Consider the following 19,881-nt stretch of genomic DNA (forward strand, 5'->3'; position numbering starts at 1 on the left):
GACATAGCTTTCTGGGGGGTTTTTTAAATGGACAAATTCAACTTGTCATTCGTGACATCATAGTTCAAAGCTTTAGGAAAAGTAGACTCTTCTAAGATCACGCGAATACTTGTCGTTCCAGTTTCCGTTCATAATTAAAGAAGGCGATCTGGATATTCAATAAAAGTTTCTGAAATGTTTTTATTCATGAAAAATGGAAAGCAAAACGTTAAGTTATAAAGATATAGTTGTGAACTGTCCATCTCATTCTGTAATGTACATCAACAAACCCTTCCACCGGATTGATTATTATCGATTTTGCATATCCAAGATTTGAATATATAGATGTAGTTTTTCCTGATTCAAGCCCAAACGAGAGAAATTTGGTATTATCCTTATTTATCCAGCCTATCAGCTAACTTTTTCTAATCCCATATCAAATCTGTAAAATGTTGTTATTTTTTTTTTTAGATTTGTATTAAGTTTTTAATTCTACCATTTAATAATCCGGACTTGTAATATTTCTATTCATCATATGTCTATGTTTTTATCGATTAAAACGAACAATTTGTCAGTTGAACATCGGTTCCTTTCCCATTCTGAATGTTTGTCAACACACTAATTTGCAGGGTTTCAAAGTCCATTTGTTTTAAAGCAACTTTAAGCTTTAAAAAAATTACCCATCAACAGGATCCAATGCAAGTCCTTCGGGTCTGTTCAGATTGTCATGTTCAAGGACCCTATAAAATGATGCATTTCCATTATATGCCGGCTCATTACAACCCAGTTTAAATGCGAGTGACACCAGTACAAGTTGTTGGATAGGTAATCAAATATAATCTCCCCCATATCGCCTGATTTTCCATAAAACTCTGTTGATATATCATTCGGGTCACCTTTTAGAAGACTGTAGTTATGAATAGCTTGGATTGAAAACGACGTGGCTACGAATACTACTTTTCTCTCATAATCTGGTGCAATGCTCTCTATTTCCCCATTAAAATAACTAGTAAGATAGTTGAACTCATTCTCATTTTGTGGTGTTTTAGATACATTTTAAAGAGAAGTTGGCTCCTGAACTCCATAAATTATACCTTTTTCAACCGTTGAAGCTAAAAAAGATATAGGATAAATCTTGCAATATCACATCTGTTTAAAAGGGCATGGTCACAATATTGGTAAAAGAAAATCCAATTTCAAATGTTTACAATGCTTGAGTAAAACATTTTAAACTTTTGTTTACATTTTGAATGTTGATGTAAAAACTCCACTTTTAGACCTAAAATGAGATTTTAATGTGTTTATCGTTAGGAACTGTTTATTTATGCTTAAAACGAAGAAGAAGTTAGACAAATCAGCTTGAAAAAGATGTTTTACTGGTATATTGAATCTTTGTAAACAAAACAGGACACGAGCCTTATTTACATTACAAAAACATTGTGAGCCCTGCATCTTGCTTATAACTTTACAACTGACTTTAAAAATGCATCTCAAAAGCATTGCACATAATAATAACACAAAAATAGATTTTGTCCAAAATTGTGACCATGCCTTTTTAAATGAATATATTTATTACGAACTAAAATCACAATGACAAAAGACACACTTAACTACGTTGCGAAGGGTGAATTTTCCGATCTCTAAAATATAATAAATATTTATAACAATTTTTGCTTTTATTCTATTTTTCATTTTTAATTATTATATTTGTTGTATCAAAATGCATAAAGGTTTTACAATAAAATTCAACGCCAAAAAAATAAACTGTATATAATCTGTAATTTATCTTAAAAACGTGTTGCTATTTTCCTCAGAAATATTATTCGATTACATATGCAAACACATTCCTAAAAATATAATTGGTTTTAAACATAAAATCAAAGTAATATGGCACTTGTCTTATTGATCATTTATTTAAAACTTTAACGCAACATGCCAACTGTATTTTTTATCTTTGGATTCCATGTACTGAAAAAGAGAAAATGATTTGTCTTTTATTTCTCTTTTCTCTCTTTTTAAAATGATGTAGTAAATATTCCTTCTATCAATTTGATATGTCATAATTTTATTGAAATATTTTATTGTCAATCAAATGTTTAGTAGTTTAGTGGTTTGAATTATAGTCAATAGAAAATGACATATTTAGAAAAAACATGGCTTATCTACATAAAAAAAACAAAACTTATACTTTGTCTTTAAAAAAGAAGACATCTCTATACCTTAAGTTTAGTCAGTTTCAGTGGAAAAAATGAATTAATTGCGCTCGTAAAAAGTCGAAAAACTTTAACAAGCATACATTTGATGGTTTACACAAAAAACCAAAACGATTTGAAGGAAGGGAATAAAGGCTTTTATCTTCATTTTTCACGGGCAGACTGACCGATTTCCTCAATGATTTGTCGTTTAAAGAAACATTCACTTTTATTTAAAATTTCAATTATTCGGTTAACAGAGCTTAAAAGCAATCCTCATGCAACGAAAAAACCTTTAATATTTAAAACAAGTAGTTTCAATATGCTTCATTCAAAGTACATTGCTAATTTTGATAAGGTTGTATTTTATCATCCGTTGTACATCACGACTCTTTTAAATATGTCATTATATTACCTCTAGCTCATAATCAAGACACGTTTGAAAGATGATGCATTAAGGTAATGTTTATATTTAGTGGATCACACATCATATTTCTTTAAATGCATCACTGGTCTAATGACTTGTTAGCTCACTTTAAAAATGTTGTCAACCAGATACACAAATTGGTAAATTCATCGATTGTTGGAAAAACTGACGAATCTTGATATTGTTTATTATATATCATTTTGTTTAACTTCTTAATGTATAAATACAGCTTACATTGTTTTGACGTTATTCATTCAATAATGTTTTATCTCTTCTTTAATCACGTATTAAAAACTATCGCATTTATTATGCGCCGTAAATTGTAGATTTTTTTCAGACCGGGAGCTACAGACATGTAGCTACTGCTACTACCTAGCTATATATATTTTAATTGAAATACATTAGTTTGATGTCTAAATTTCAAAGCAAGTCTTTTACTGCAAATGTTTCCCTTTTGGAAAGTTAGGATTAATTCAAGAGATCGTACTACGGTACTTTAGTTCTATATTCATCACACATATATAGTTTAACTGAAACTATATCTGCTTACTTAATCGATAATTCATCACTGTAACAAACTAAAATTCGTTGTGTATAATTATAATTCCCCTTGGTTCACCTTTTCGGTTTATCCTTTGGAGAGCCCCTTGTTTTAATACTTTGACCCTTGGTTACCGTGGTAACATATCAATCCTGTGGGGAGCCCCTCGTTGATACCTTAAATAGTTGTTAAAAGTATGCACGGGCAGTACCCGGGAACATCAGCCGATAGACGTGGTCGTCATCCCGTCTAGTGCTCAGGGGCCTGTTTTAGAAAAACATCAGGTATTTAAACAACCCATTTTTGTACGTTTTAACCACACGTGTTTGAATAGGTTTTCGGTAGTATGTTTTTCTTTTTGTTTATTTTGTCAGGGTCTTTTCTGCCTTGTTTTGCTGTAAATTTCCCCGTCCCTACAGAACGTCAATTCCTGTCAGGGAAGGAGGGTTCTTGGGTGCTGAAATATTTCCGGCTCCTGTATTTATAAGTAGCCGTTTCCATTTTCATGGGATAATTTATAGAGACCGCTGTTCTACAGTGAGTGAGTGAACTACGGCGGCCCTTTCGACACATCTCTAAAACTACTTATGAATTTATACCTGAGGGTGATCCTCGCAGTTTTACCAATTTATAATCGTCAATGCAGATACGTGCTTTAACTTAACATTGTGAAAGTTTGATATTTATATAATTTGTGTCATTTGAAAACTTATATTCTGTTTATTGAGTTTATTGAAAGAAACCTCCAATCAGCGTGGACGAGGCCATGGGTTATTTACATTTCCAAGGAAAACTTTCGTCTAATGAAGCCTCGATAGACCCGTGCAGCATGTGAACTTTCTACATGTACTTCAACTTAGTTCTGGTGGTTGCCGATATACCTAAACCTGACTGTAACCACGTGTTCACCTGAGGGTTCTTAAATACCACGTGCACCGGAACCGGGCTGACTATATAGACTTTTCCTTCATTTCATTATTTAATTTGTATATTTTTGTTTGTTTGGTTTTTTCTCGTTGAATTTTCTGTTTAATTTTATTTTATTTTGTTATTAAATATTTTGTTAAAAAGTTCATACTTGTTCTGTTGATTTATGTAAGTTCATCAGGATGCATAATCACACATCCTCACAAATGGTGGCAGCGGTGGGATGCATCTGAGCTTGCATAAATCAAAAGATGTTCTTGTGTTTGCATGTTAGAAATTTTGACTTTGATATTTCTTATTTTTGTATGTTTCAGCGCATAAACTTTCACAATGTCACATATGCCGAAATGGATGACCGAGCTTATCGCGAAAGGGTCAAGCGTCAAGGACTGTTTAGAGGTGTGGCGTCAGGAGCAGGAGGCAATGAGAGCTGAGAGAGAGTCTGCTAGGGCTGAAAGAGAGGCAGTGAGGGCAGAGAAAGAAGCTGAGCGAGAACTTGAGAAAGTAAGGTTAGCTCATGAAAGAGAGGAGCGTCAAGCTAAGAGAGACAGAGATAAGTGGGAGGCTGAGAAAGAGATTAAGTTGAAAGAGTTAGCTCTTAAAGAAAGAGAGTTAGAAACTGGTCCCTCCCCTCAGAGTGTTCAAACTCCTAGTGTAAAGTTGCCCAAATTTGAAGAAGGTCAAGACCCTGATGTTTTTCTAAAATCATTTGAGAAAATAGCGGGCTTACAAAAGTGGGATAAATCTCAATGGGCGGTTCGTTTAGTCCCCATGCTATCGGGTAAAGCTCTTGAGGCCTATTCTAGATTGTCAGATGAGGAGAGTGATAATTACGATGCTATCAAAACTGCTATTCTGAAAAGGTATGAATTGACTTCAGAGGCTTATCGGGATAAGTTTAGGAAGTGTAGACAGTTCAGTGATGAGTCATTTAAAGATTTTGTTGTTCGTGCAGAAAGGTTCTTTCACCATTGGTGTGATAGGGAGGATATTGGGTCAGACTTTGAATTGTTGTTTGATTTGATTTTGAGAGAACAGGTGATAGGAAGTTGTTCAAATGATTTGCAATTGTGGGTTCGTGAGCATACTCCAAAGTCTATCAAAGATGTTATAACTTTGTCGGAGTCATTTCAGGTTGCACATAAAGGCAGTAATGCAGGTGGTGGACGAGGTAACGCAGGGGAAAAGCCGGGTCCCAGACCCAATAAGTTTGGTTCAGGTCAGTTCCAAAGGGGTAAGCATGTCTCGCCATCAGAGCAAAGTAAAACATGTTACAAGTGTAACCGGGTAGGACATATTGCGCCAAATTGTCCTTTGCGTAGTACATATCAGTCGAAACCTCCTTTTAATCAAAACCACCCAGGTAATCAAAAGTCGAAAGAGCGGTTTGGTTTGTGTCTTGATGAAAATATGAAAGTTTCTGATCAGGGTGATGGTGTTCATGAGAATAAGATGGTTGTTAAGTTGTCTGGCGTATCAGCTACTGATGAGTCTAGTCTTGAAACATGTTGTGAATCGGGTCTAGATTTGGTAAGTGGGGAAGTTGGTGAAAAAGTTGTCTCAGTTTTGAGGGACACTGGATGTTCCACTGTGTTTGTTAATAGTAAGTTGGTTTCAGATGATGGGTTTCAGAGAACTTGCAGTGAGGCGATAGTAAGTGTGAAAACGCCATACATTTCAGGTAAGGTGCACGCGCTATGTCTTGACTCACCTTTTGCTGATGTAATTATTGGCAACAATGTAAGCATTGTAGTACCGAAAGAGGCAGCACCTTTGACCATGATTGAGACTGCAGAAACAGTGGATGAAAAAGAATGTGGAGTTGTTCAAACTAGATCAGAGACAAGGAAACAGGAGGATGCAAAGAAACCAAAGCTGGATGATTTGAAAGAAGTGGACACAGAACATGAAGGTATGTGGTGTAATAGAGAGAAATTGATCGAGCATCAGAAAACTGACGACAGCTTGAAATCGGTGTTAGAGATGGCCCAAAATGGTCCACATGAAGGAAAGTCTTATTTCATCCTGAAAAATGATTTACTGTATAGAGTTTTTGACTCAGACTCTGGCGAAAAGGTATTCCAGATTGTTGCTCCAAAGAATCTGCGCAGTAGTATTATGTCATTAGCTCACGACACGCCACTGGCTGGACATCTTGGAAACAAGAAAACAAGAGAAAGAATTATGAGAAACTTCTTTTGGCCAGGTATGTATATAGATATATCTCGGTATTGTAAGTCATGCTCTATTTGTCAAAAGGGGACGCAAAGAGGGAGAACGCCAAAAGCGAAATTGGTGCCAATTCCAAAGATCGATGTTCCATTTTCCAGAGTAGCGATTGATTTTGTGGGCCCATTACCGATGACAGAAAAGAAAAACAGGTATATTCTGGTATGTATGGATTATGCCACTCGATTTCCAGAGGCTTTTCCGATGAAAAACCAAGACGCAGAAAGTGTGGCAAATGCGCTGATAGAAATGTTCTCAAGGGTAGGTTTTCCTAAAGAAATTTTATCAGATCAGGGGACAAATTTTATGTCATCTCTCATATCAGAACTGTGCAAAATGCTTAAGGTCCGTAAGCTGTCAACTACCCCTTATCATCCCCAAGCAAACGGGCTAGTAGAAAGATTTAATGGGACTCTTAAACAGATGTTGAAAGCATATGCAGTTGTAGAGCCATTAAAATGGGATGTTCATTTACCATATGTACTTTTTGCCTATAGAGAGGTCCCGAACGAAACAACAGGTTTTACTCCATTTGAACTTCTTTATGCCAGACATGTCAGAGGCCCCCTGGACATATTAAAGGAGCAGTGGGAAGAACCAACCGAGGAACAAACGTCAAGTTCATACTTGTTCTGTTGATTTATGTAAGTTCATCAGGATGCATAATCACACATCCTCACAATCACATACATGTATGTATTCATGATCGTCTGTTGCAGATGACATAACAAAAATGTATTGCCAGTAGCAGAGAAACAGAAATTATTTAGATTTCAAGTTTTCACTACAAAACAGCTGATAATCAATGTTAGTTGAAAGCTTTAACCATGAAGAAAATTGAAAAATTTTCTGAGCGTTTTGGTGACTTCATTCCTATTTCATATCCCTCGATTGAAGAGTTCATTTAAACGGTGTATAGCTTTTTTGTACCAGGACATAATGTTATCAATCAGGAGCAAAATAGCTTTTCAAACGGATGTCAGACATGTTGTAACGATGCAAAATGACGATAACAAACCATCAATCATCTCAAACATCCATAAAACGAAATACAAATTCAAAGAAGAGCAACATGGACCTCCAAAAAGATAGAGGTAGGATCAGGTGCCCAGGAGGAATGAGCATCCTCTGCTTAACGGTTGTACCCGTGGTGTGCTACGTGTCACAGTCGGGCATGTCAAAATCGAGGTAAAATTATGTCAAAATTGAGAAAATGACATTGTAGGGGAAACATGAACATTAATAAATTTGTTTGCTTGTGATGGTCAAAATAAAAAAAGTTAGCCAACACGGACCTCCATTTCATTTGAGGTAGGAGGATTGCGCATCCTCCGCTGAACGGTCACAACCACCGTTTGCTCTTTGTCGTAATCGCGAAAAAAAACCATGCGACACAGTGGAAGATTTAGCCTTCCACTCTCAGATGTTAGAGTGTCCTATTGATAATCTCCTTACGAAACCCGATTTACTTCCTACGTTTTTGTCGGTGTACAAAAAGTGTATGTGTAATGACAGCAATCTTGAAATTTTACCATTGTTCAGTTTCAATTGAACTTATTAATGACAGGTATTTGGTTTTTTTTTTTAAATCGCCAAACGGTATTACGAAATAGTAGCTTGGGACACACTGTAAAAATATATTGTTTAAACATACAAAAAGTAAAACTGGTTTCTCTCTTGCTCTGTAAAATAAATGAAAAACGTACAAGCACATCAAAGTGTTGAGATAATGTCTGTTGTTTTATCCGTTATATTTTAATATGTCTGATTATGACATTCTATACTGTATTTACCTGAAAAAATGAATGGAAACTTCATAGAGTATTAAAATCGTTAATCATTTTACCCCATTTATAAAAATTAACTGTACAATTTTCATATATTTCACACTGGCAACCTTTGGTTAAAAAAATGTATATTTTACAACTATTTTCAAAATTGTAGGCGTAAACTATAATCATTTTTATTGAAAAATTTGAAAAACCTTGAGTAATACAAAGATATTTAAACCCGTGAAAAAGCGATTCTAAAAGCTATCATAATTTTATTTTGCTATCTTTCCAGCATTTTAAATAGCATTGTAAATAATACAAATATTCATCACTATTCATATGATAAACAATTCTACGATATCTATACTCTTTTTCTATTTCCATGATATATCATCACATCTGTTCGATAACTTATTGTTTTGATCATATCGCTTTAATTATCCCTTGAGTCGGTAGATTTTGCTTGGATGAGTTTTCATTTTGGTTTCCTTTTCCCTTTCACATCTCTAAATTTCTATCAACTGTTTTGATTATTGGTGATACTTGACTTGTATACGTGTTCGTCACTCTATCCCTAATATGATTATTGCCTCCAGACTCCATCATATTTTCTCCCCTTGAAGTGGGATCTATGTATCCTCCTGAAACCACATCGCCGCCCATTGAGCCATTGCTTATGTTAACCGGATCGAACACGTCTTCGAACCACGTGTAGCCGTAATCCGATCCCTCGTACAAACTGGAATATCCCTCTGACACCGGTCGTTTTCCCTCTCCATCGGGAGTAATATCGGTCTCTGTATCCATATTTGCAGGTCTGACTGTATTTATTTGTTGATTTTTCAGGATTTCTTGTTTTTTTCTGTTCAATTAATAAATTGTTATCATAGACTTTAAAAATATAAGAACTAGAAATTGATATAAATAAAAATATTTTTAATAAAAACCCTTTTAAGTATGAGGTTGGTAAAATTATGGTAAGTTTAATTCAGAAAAATATCTTACTGATTCTTTTTATTCCTCCAATACAAGCAGAAAACGCAGCTTAGTGTTGTAATCAAAATAACAACTCCTACACCGGAGGTCAGACCAACAATCAACATATCCGAAGCTTCATGGTTCTTATTACCTGTTAATTGAGAAAAAGTCATATAATATTTGGTTTCAATTTATCATAGAATCTTTATTCTAGCCAGACAATAAATTAGAAACAAAATCATTTAAGCATAATGGTGTTAAACGAACACAAAACTTGGAATACTTAAGACGTCTGTAAAATAAATACTCATATTAATTGTTTTCTTACTTGTGCACAGATTTTCCATTGGTAGATTCCATGTACCATCCTCTTCACAAACTATATCACCATAGTAGGATTTAACGTAGTGTTCTTTGCAATTAAACCCACACGATAAACCCACTTCTCGAGTGCAGTCAGATTTTAAAACAGCATTTGACTCAAAAAATGGACATAAAATATCTGAAACCAGAACCATTTTTGAAGTTTATCTTAAAGATGATTTGTATATATAAAATGATTACTATTTTTTAAATATTAAGTACCATTGCTAATTGTGTCCATACAGGACGTGCAATGGGATTAAAAATAATAAGTGATGAAATCCATTTACCTATACATAGTGTTTCTATGTCTGGTTTCCACTGACCAAGTGCACTGCACCTTACAGATGAGTTAGACACTTTCTTGAATCCGGGATTACACTCAAAGTCACATGATTCACCCAAATATGGTGGACAGTTAAGGAGATGTAGTTTGGAAAATGAGGACGGACAAACGTTAACTGTTGAAAGAATATAAAGCAGCTTGATGCAATTTAGTAATGATACATTTCAACTGAAAATTGATATTGTATTCAAAAATACTTAATCACACCCAATTTTAAAGGATCAACCCGGATACGAATGGCAGTTAAGAAGTTGAAAGGAGTATTTGAGGGAAAAAAAGATGACAGGCATATGGCTACGTATGTTAAAAAAGACATATTTGTCCAAATAAAAAAGGTCATTTATCTACCTCCTTTGCAGGTTTTCTGGTCAGGTAGAAGTTCTACGTTGTCTGGACAGCCACAAGTTCTTCCTGTTGGTGTCGGAAGGCAAAAGGTGCTGCATAATCCGTTATTTTCCGCACAGAGTGAATGAACTAAAATGTTTATATTGTTTTCATTTAGTGTTTGATATTGATTTGATAATAATGAATGAGAAGGTAACTGTTTAAAAACATTTTTTTATTCATGTGGAATATGTTATTGAATAGGAAAAGGACAAAATACTTTTATTGTATTTGTTTGGTTTGAGTCATTTATTTTTTCAGAAATATGTTAGAGTTACCGTCCGTTGTATCGTTTTCCATGGATACAAATATGCCACTTAGTATTCCGAGCACTGGATTGTTCTCCATGAATGGTACTCTAGCTCCTGTAGTTTTATGGATCTTCAATACTCGCCTTTTGAATTGAAAGACGACAATTAGTATTGTTATAATGGCATGTTAAATACTGAAATCTGATTGGTTTGGACGCAATTACCCCCAGCGAAAGCGACAGACTTGCCAACGGGCAACACAACGAATTGTTATATGTGCGTAAATTATGCGCGTACGGTGCGTCGAAGAATTCAAGTCATTTCTACATAAAAGCAAATAAGTTCTCTTTAAAATTAAGACATTCAGTATAAAAAAATAAATAGTGCCTGTTTGGATGGGTAACAGTTGAATTTGACACCCCTCGAAAATCATTGTCAACCTCCGCTTAGCGTCGGTTGACAATGGTTTCTCGGGGTGTCAATTTCAACTGTTACCCATCCAAACAGGCACTATTTAAATATCGGCATGGTTTACTATTAATCAAATGTGATACATAAATCTTATATATTATTTACTAAATGTATTCATCCGTTGTTAAAACTGTATTCTCAGTTTTTCAATTATCTTACATTTAAAAAAAAACAAATTTACAAAATAAACTTTTTTTTAAAGCGACACTTTAAAATACTGTATATTGTTATGATCATCATGAAGCAAAATGCCGTGTGGATATTTTTATTTACTAAATGTATTCATCCGTTGTTAAAACTGTATTCTCAGTTTTTCAATTATCTTACATTTAAAAAAAAACAAATTTACAAAATAAACTTTTTTTTAAAGCGACACTTTAAAATACTGTATATTGTTATGATCATCATGAAGCAAAATGCCGTGTGGATATTTTTATGTCCTTTCTCGTTGATTTTATTGTTTTAACTTAAAAGGAAATAGTTACACTTACTGACGTTTAAAACCTGAGTAATAAACATAGTCCCCGTGCACAAAAATACTCCTCATGTGAGAAAATGAGTCGACTGCTATAACCTTCCGGTCTCCACCATTCAAATCGGACGTTTCTATGTAGTCAAGGAAACCTTCAATCCAATATAATCTTTCGGCTAAATCATGAGTAAAAAAATAATTAGTAGGACAAAGAATTTATGAATAAAATGGACGACTACTTAGCAGAGATCATCAAAGGAAACAAATAACATAAGGACAGCTTTAATACGAGTACCTGTAAAATCTATGGCTACGCCGTTGGGCCAATATGCATGAACTGTAACAATATATTGGATCGATGTTCCGTCCATATGAGCTCTACCAATACGTTGAGTTCCTAGTTCCGTCCAAAAGATAAACCTTTTCGACCGAAACAAGATATGTATAATTAATTATGGTAGCTTGCCTTCTTTTTATTTGTATGAAAATTATTGTTTAACAGCATTTTCGCAGGGACCATGTATAATTTAAAACCACAAGAACAAAATGTACATGTACCTACTTTTTGCCATTATTTTGTCATTCTTAAAGTAATATGACATCAGGTTTTTCACCCATATCAAAAAAAATATAAAATTGTTATAATAAAAGGCCTAATTTTCATTATTTATTATGATTAATTTGATACGTGGTCAGAACATTCCATACGAGGCTCGAGCTCTGCTCTCACCCCATATGAAATTAACTGACCACGTATTTACAATTTTAGGTTAACTATTAACAATGTGACTGATAATGCCATGCCTACTGACTTTTTGATTAATGTTTTAATGAATCAACAGCTTCAGTAATCAAGCATTAACAAAATTATGATATTTAAAATGAAATATATTTATATTTGCTACTTGAAAAACTTTCTACGAAGAAATTAATGAAAAAATATTCCCGATAATGGAATGAGAATATAACAATTATTTTCTCGAAACACTGGAAACAAGGAATATATTTAAATATATTTTTTTCTCGAATTACTATTTGTAGAATTAAGGAGATAGCTAGGTAAGATTAAAACAATCTTTAAGTATTATAAACAGACCAAAAAGGTAACAATCGTCACAGAAAATAAACATTACTACCTGATGCATTTTGTTGACTTCGCGTGCTATCCTTATACTAAAGAAAGCATTATTTGTTAAGCACCTCATATAGTTCAACTAATAGATTTTTTGGGAGTTGATTTTAAATCAACTCTCCTATGCAGTTACTCAGGCAAACCGAAAGTGAAACAGTGTTTGGACCTAAGCACAAACTAACACCGCTGATAACATTTAGTCCTTGAAAATAATCGATAAATTCAATGAAATATATTTACATTCTACTGTGTTTTCCCATTAAATTCCGTGATGTTTAAATGCCTCTAAATGCAACACCTATTCACTGCGTATGAATTAACGAGTAATTTGCATAAGTAGTTCTCAAACAGAGATTTCTATGTTATCAGTTAAAAAATGTATTTCATGAATGTTGTCAAAACACCATGTTTTATAATTATTCAACAAAAAAGTTGACTTTATTGTTAAAAGCAACATTTCAAGAGTTATTTATCATGGATTATATTTTCATGCTCGTCGATCTCATCTCAACAGTCTATGTGAAAACCAGTTTAAACCAGTTTTACAAAACAGCTGTTCTTGCTGTTACTTATTCACTCCCTCCGTGATCTGCACTTTATATCGATTTATTTAAGTAAACAATTGATTTCTTCAGTAAGGGAATGTAAATATAAGCATTGAATGATTTATTTTTGACGTCGTCGTGTCAATAACTTCCGTCAGGTGAGCAGACAAATTATCATAACGCGCTAACGCGCGTTATTCAATTTGTCTGCTCACCTGACGGCAGTTATTGACACGACGACGTCAAAAATAAATCATTCAATGCTATAGTATTCTAAAACATTCAAGAAACCTATTTATAGATGCCTTGTAAATAGTCAAATTTTAAATGGTACGAACAATTTAGATATTGTTTGAAGTCGTACATTGTATGTATTCCTACGCCAGAGTTCAATATATCAGTAAATCTCAGACAAGCAGAGAATCTCTCTTGCTTATCGTAGATTAACGGAGACAGCCGAGCGTCTGGTCGAACGAGACTAGAGTTCATTATTGCTTGGATCTATACTATTTCGTTGAAATATCGATTACTGATATGTAGTTTGATGGAATTAATTCTTTGAATATTACACATTATTATTCATAAGGGGGGTTTTCGCGAAATTCTTGTCGGAGAACAATTCATTTTTTGAAAAATGTGCATAATTCAAATACATATAGGAAACTACTTGCCATGCAAAATAATATATCGTTGATTTTAAAATAAATAATATTCGATAAAATCAACTCGCGTCAGTTCTTCAGTACTTTGATTTTCTATACTTTTATCAACATTTCTGGTAAGGGGGGAGGGGGCTAAAGAAATTAAAAGATTATGTACCATAATAACGAAGACATATAACTACTTAAAAGTAGTTGTTTTACAGAAAATCGATAGCTAGCAATTGTGCATATTTCTAATTAAAATCAACGAATGAGAAACTTGTTTTTATTATACATTGTATGACTTGCCCGGTCAGCATCACATGGCAATCCCAGAAACGTTTTATTAGCAATAAACGTTAAATAATAAAATAAATAATAAATAAAAATAATTGTTTTTTTTAAATATAATGATGACGTATTACATACCGCATACATGTACTATTCATTCTTTAAATATCAGAAACCAAGGAGAAAACTTTCGCCCGATACCTCTTTCCCGTTACCGTTTCACACATTCCGATATGTTTAAACATATAATCTGACTTTTCGATCACTTACCCTTTTGAAGAATAAAGCGCGATACTTCTTGGGCCCTGGACACCGGTGAGCAATGTTTTCTGTTCTAACGTCTCTTGATTTAAAACTCTAATTGAATCTGGTTCCGGTAATGTCACCGCCGCAAAGTAGATGTTTCCTGTTGAATGGTCGAGAGCAACACTTTCCGAATATCGAAACCCTGTAGCCAAAATGAGGATCCTTTAATGAATAGCTACATTTTCATTTTTTGACACTTAGCTGAATTAGCATTAGTATCTCTAAAAAAATCTATACTACTTTATTAAAATAATAGACTCTATTCTTTGAGCTTTAATACCGAGAAATCGGATGAATACTGTCTTTTGTTTTATATATCTTAAACATCATTGGTACTTGAATATTACCAATTTGTTTTTTTATTCTTTTTTCAATCAAGCTTCGCTAATTAGTATTCAAAGAAAATTCCTTTAAAAAATCCGAAAATAATCTGAATATTTTGGATTGTACAATTTTGCGCATGCGCATTACATTCACGTTAAATCACGGAAGGCTCTTTAATTTATGTTTCCAAAATATGACATTTGTATGGATAAACTCAGAAACGATATTAAAAATACGTGTAAATTTTCAATGAAACCGAAAATTTGTTTTATATTCATCAAAGGAAATACGGGAGATAACTCTAACTCAGTGCATTTAATATGAAAAATCCCGAGAGTTCCGAATGTCAACATTGTGTGTTTATTTAAAGCGAGAAAAACAGTTGGTGAAAAGTGTTGAATTCTTCTTTAGTATGATTATATTTTTAGATGAAAGATATTTACAGCCTCAAAATGTTTTTGGTGAATAATTTGACTGTTAATTATTTACAATGCGGCTTCATTAATTTTCCAAAAATCGTTCCGGAGCGATTCTGCAACTTTTTGATACCTTAATACGGGTGTACATATCGGTGGCGTTTTAACTGTGGTGAAGGCCCGTCCCAAGGTTTTTCAGTTAGATTTTTCTATGCAGAGTGTAGTGAAATTACTAGCATTATTGTAGGCTTAAAGCTTGGTTATGTAAATGTCAACAATACGGCGTGTCGATGTACATGTATCTATTTCGTAAATGTCCGATATCATATGTTATGTGTCAACCCGTACACGCATGGGTCAAAGTTTAGTATGTATAAAAAAAAACCATAGGTCAGCAATTATTTGAGGGAAAAATAGTAAGAGGACACACCGGTGCAACAATCAAATTGCTACTTTAAATGGCTTTTTAAAAGATAAATAAAATCATAATATTTTATAAAACACACAAACTTATATATTGTAAAAATTGAAAAGTAAGACATAGCTACGAATCAATCATAAATACGAATATATCATGTATCAATTTATTTGTTTTACCTGCAGCATATGTTTTTATTTTACGTTCTCCGTGAAGTGGAACAGACATCACTTTTGAGGAAAATCGATATTTTGAGGATGTGAAAAAGACTGTCTGTGTTGATTTATCAAAGGCTATTCCAGAGGCCCCAGTTGCATTGATAGGTATTTTGTTTAGCTCCCCAGTGTCAAGGCTAACTTGAAGGATTCTGTCGTGTGTGCTATCGGTCACAAGTACGAAATTGCTTTTAAAGACGCCTAAAATACAACGCATATATGACAGGTTAAATCGTGAAAATCAATAATTAACATACACTTTTATACAGACATGTTCTAAAAATGTTATTTTATGTATTATTATTTTAAGAATATTTTTTTATGTATTCTTGATATTATAATGACTAAATAAGTGAATTATTAGGGTTTGTGTACCACACTTTACCTTTGGTCTTATTTTTCAGAATGTAAAAGTAGACTTACTGCTGTTACACGTTCGTGAATCATTTTGTAATTGAAGACCCACGTCACACTCGCACCTACAACCTTCTTGTTGAGGAACACATATCCCCTCGCACCCACCATTAAAGCGCTGACATGTTCCTTTAGATATTATCGAATAGAGTAAATTTAAAAGTATTCTTTTTGTTGAGTGTTTTAAATTCAATAACTTACATTTACATGTGTACCTGTTAAATTCCTCTGTAAGTAAGGATCATATATTACCACGCCAGTTGTATTTTCTTGGATAGGTAACAAAGTTTGATGTGTCTTCATATCCTTCAGCCCAAAATATAGGTGTTCTTTTAACACCCATACATAGAAATCCTTTTAAAGATAGTAAACAGATTTTTTTTCAAAATTGCACTTTTTGCTCGAATCAATTTCTTTATCATGTAAATTATGATACCTTATATGAAAATCCATAGGCGGCCTCAATGACTAAGTTGTGTGTTTGGACATCCAATCCATCACTCAAACAACTCTTTATTAACACACCATCGGACCAATATAACCTGTGTTGCAAAGTTTTAAATTCTAAAGATAATGAAATTTATTAAGTGACAATAACATATCAATTAAGAACTACCAATGAAAAAAGATTCCCGAGTAATTTTGCGAATGTAAACTGTAACATCCTATTGAAATTCTATGTAACCCACTGCAGCAATAATCATGACTTTAAGAAACAATAGCAGCCTTTATATTTGAATTGATATTGCATGTGTTCTTATGTCATGTCCCTATATATACACATAAACAGGTTATCTTAGGTATGCATTCCAATATCACATTCTTATATCAGTAAATACTCCATTTCATTGTAGTTTTCATTGAAGTTTGCTTAATAATTGTAAGTTGACATAAAATAATTTAATGTTGGTGGTTTAAAAAAAACAAAACCTATTGCTCGTGACATCATAGTTTAAAGTTCTCGGAAAGGTCAACTCTTCTGAGGTCTCCAAAGATTTCGGTGATTCGCCATTCCAGTTTCCGCTCATAATCAAAGAAGGCGATCCAGATATCCAATACAACTTTCTAAAATATTTTTGTTCATAAAAATTACAAAACAATGAAAGAAGTGGGAAAAATTCAAACATATTCAAAATGTACCGCAACGAACCCTTCTTCTGGATTAATTGTTAAAGACTCTGCATACTCAAGTTCTGAATATATAGACGACGTATTTCCCAATTCAAGACTAAATGAGAGAATCTCGCTGGAACCATCATTTATCCAGCCCAACAAATGTTGGTTCCAGTCTATAATCAAATCTGCAAAAACAATCATTAGGTTTTTATTGTTGTGATCAATACACAGCCATTATAAAATCAGATTTGGTTTTTCGTTAATAAAATATATCATTTTTTGTTTGGTAGGCAGATATACCTTTTCCGCTCCGCATGTTAGTCAACACACTTTTTTGCTGAGTTCTCATGTCTATTTGTTTTAACGCACCGCTGTTCTTGTCAATATAGTATATCTTTGCTTTGACAGCATCAACGGCAAACGATGTTATGTTTGCTGTTGAGTCTTTAAAGCTTTGTGAGGCGGTGGAAATGTTGTTGATGGAGGCAATGTTGACAAATTCAAACTCATTGTGAGTACTAATCAAAATTCCTTTTCTGTACATCAGGGGTCGTTCTATAGAAACAAAATAAAATTAATGTTATATCTTTGTTATCTTAAAAACAACCATCTGAACAGATTTATGTTTATACACACTATGACACTGAGTTTTTTATTTTGAATACATACTTTTCTTAAATTTAAATATGTTAACAATAGTATTATTTTAACTTTTTTTTCATTGGGGTAACAGTTGTTAATAGACATGTTGGTACTTTTTAAACATTCGATACGACTTCAATTTACAGTGTCGAGTGTTTTTATAATGTTTTATTTCTTTAAAAAAAAAAACTGACATCGATTTAGAATTCCTATGCAAAAAAAAAATTCCACATCTATTGAAATTTTGTCTTTCAAATATTAAGTATTAGCACTATTTAACTTTAATAAACTTCTTTATCCATTTCGTGTTTTTTTTAAAATAATATTTTATACAGATTAAAATTTTCTGACTTATGTTGGTCCTTGCTTTTCTATAAAAAAGGACGATTTTATAGGCATCTTAGATTAGTTAAAAACATCATCATCATAACTAAACCGGCACTACACATCTCAAACGGTGCAACATTTCAAACATCTTAGGATATGCCCTGTTACAAGATTAGGTTAAAAGTAGCAAGAAATAATTAATATAACGAAACATGTGAATTTCATAAGCAACATTAGGTATACCTTTGCAAGATCTTTCATCCTCTGTCAGGTCGTATCCTTCGTAGCATATACAGGTCGGACCTGATGGAGTGTTCACACAGATTTGTCCACACTGTTTTGAGAAGCAGGGATCTATATACATAAATATTCAGACAATAAAAACGAGATGAAGTACTTTAAAAAGTCTCTTAAGCAATGCAAATAACGGGAAACATATTTCAAAAAATTATATATATATATATATATATATATATATATATATATATATATATATATATATATATATATATATATATATATATATATATATATATATATATATATATAAAATCATAATTATAATATTAAAAAAGTAAGTGTACATGGTATTTCAATTATATTACATCTGAAATAAAAACAAGTTTATCAAATTGAGTGTCATTTTTGGGAGATGATTTTAATCAACTCTCCTATGCAGTTACTCTGGCAAACCAAAACTGATACAGTGTTTGGACCTAAGCAAAAATCATCACCGCTGACAATAGTTAGTTCTTGAAAATAATCGATAAATTCGATGTAATGTACGCTGAAGCTTTTTTTAAAAAGGAAACTTATCTATAAATACCCAAGAAATAGTCAGATTTTAAATAGTACGACCAATTTAGAAGTTTTTTGCAGTCGTATGTATTCCTACGCCAGAGTTCAATATAGTCTCGTTCAACCATCGGCTGTCTCTGTACATCTCCGATAAGCAGAGAGTCAGTCTATATCTAGAGGTCGCATCATCAAGCTATCACGTGGTATCTTTTACTTGTCGGAGATTAACGGAGACAGCCGAGCATCTGGTTGAACGAGACTGGAGTTCATTATTGGTTGGATCCATACATTTTTTGAAAAATTTCGAATACCGATACATAGTTTGATGAAATCAATTCTATTTTTCAATATATACACAACATAATTCATCAGAGGTTTTCTCGAAATGATTCTCGAAAACGTCAGAGAATCCATATTATGAAAATGTGCGTAATTCAAATAGAGATTATTAACTACTTGCCAAGCAAAATAACATATCGTTGATTTTAAGATAAATAATAATCTATAAAATCAACTCCCGTCAGTACTTCAGTACTTTGATTAAGAGAGTTCTTACCTGGAAGATTTGGAAGATTTTCTGTGTCAAAAATAGCTAGAGCAGTCGGGATTCCTGGGTTAAAATTTACATTATAACTGTATACACCAGAAAAAGCATCGATTCCTCTTACAAGACCTTTCTCCTCGCTCACTAAATGTAGGACATTCTGTAAAATAGTATTAGTTTTCCTGAAATATATATCATGTCATATTCAAAAATGCACAAACTGCATACAAGGAATGAAAGATAAAATAGTTTAATAATTGTTATATATTTTGAAGATTGATAGGATACAATTAAAGTAACCCACCATAAGGCGTAATAAAACTATTTTCTTTCTTACCTTTACATTGTAATTTGAATTTGTAGAAGGGTAAATATTCTTTTAATTAAAAAAAACAAAACAAAATAAAATAAACGAACACA

At 33.0% G+C, this 19,881-nt stretch overlaps 2 protein-coding genes across 2 annotated transcripts in view; one reads left to right on the forward strand and one right to left on the reverse strand.

The window, feature by feature from the left end:
* The first annotated feature begins 3,173 nt into the window (after positions 1-3,173).
* Positions 3,174-6,934, forward strand: LOC128155428 (uncharacterized). The gene is made up of 2 exons (XM_052817128.1): positions 3,174-3,423; positions 3,514-6,934. Exon 2 carries the CDS (start codon positions 4,397-4,399, stop codon positions 6,932-6,934), a length of 2,538 nt encoding a protein of 845 aa, XP_052673088.1. The 5' UTR covers positions 3,174-3,423; positions 3,514-4,396.
* Positions 6,935-9,068: 2,134 nt separating this feature from the next.
* LOC128192554 (low-density lipoprotein receptor-related protein 2-like) overlaps positions 9,069-19,881 on the reverse strand; it is a 50,121-nt gene continuing 39,308 nt past the window's right edge. The window contains 10 exon segments of the mRNA XM_052865333.1: positions 9,069-9,196; positions 9,699-9,869; positions 10,103-10,228; positions 10,417-10,532; positions 14,212-14,389; positions 15,585-15,821; positions 16,044-16,163; positions 17,451-17,705; positions 18,363-18,473; positions 19,474-19,621. Coding sequence (XP_052721293.1) covers positions 9,069-9,196; positions 9,699-9,869; positions 10,103-10,228; positions 10,417-10,532; positions 14,212-14,389; positions 15,585-15,821; positions 16,044-16,163; positions 17,451-17,705; positions 18,363-18,473; positions 19,474-19,621 — 1,590 coding nt within the window.

This window comes from Crassostrea angulata, chromosome 7, assembly GCF_025612915.1.
Source record: "Crassostrea angulata isolate pt1a10 chromosome 7, ASM2561291v2, whole genome shotgun sequence".
Lineage (NCBI taxonomy): Eukaryota > Metazoa > Mollusca > Bivalvia > Ostreida > Ostreidae > Magallana > Magallana angulata.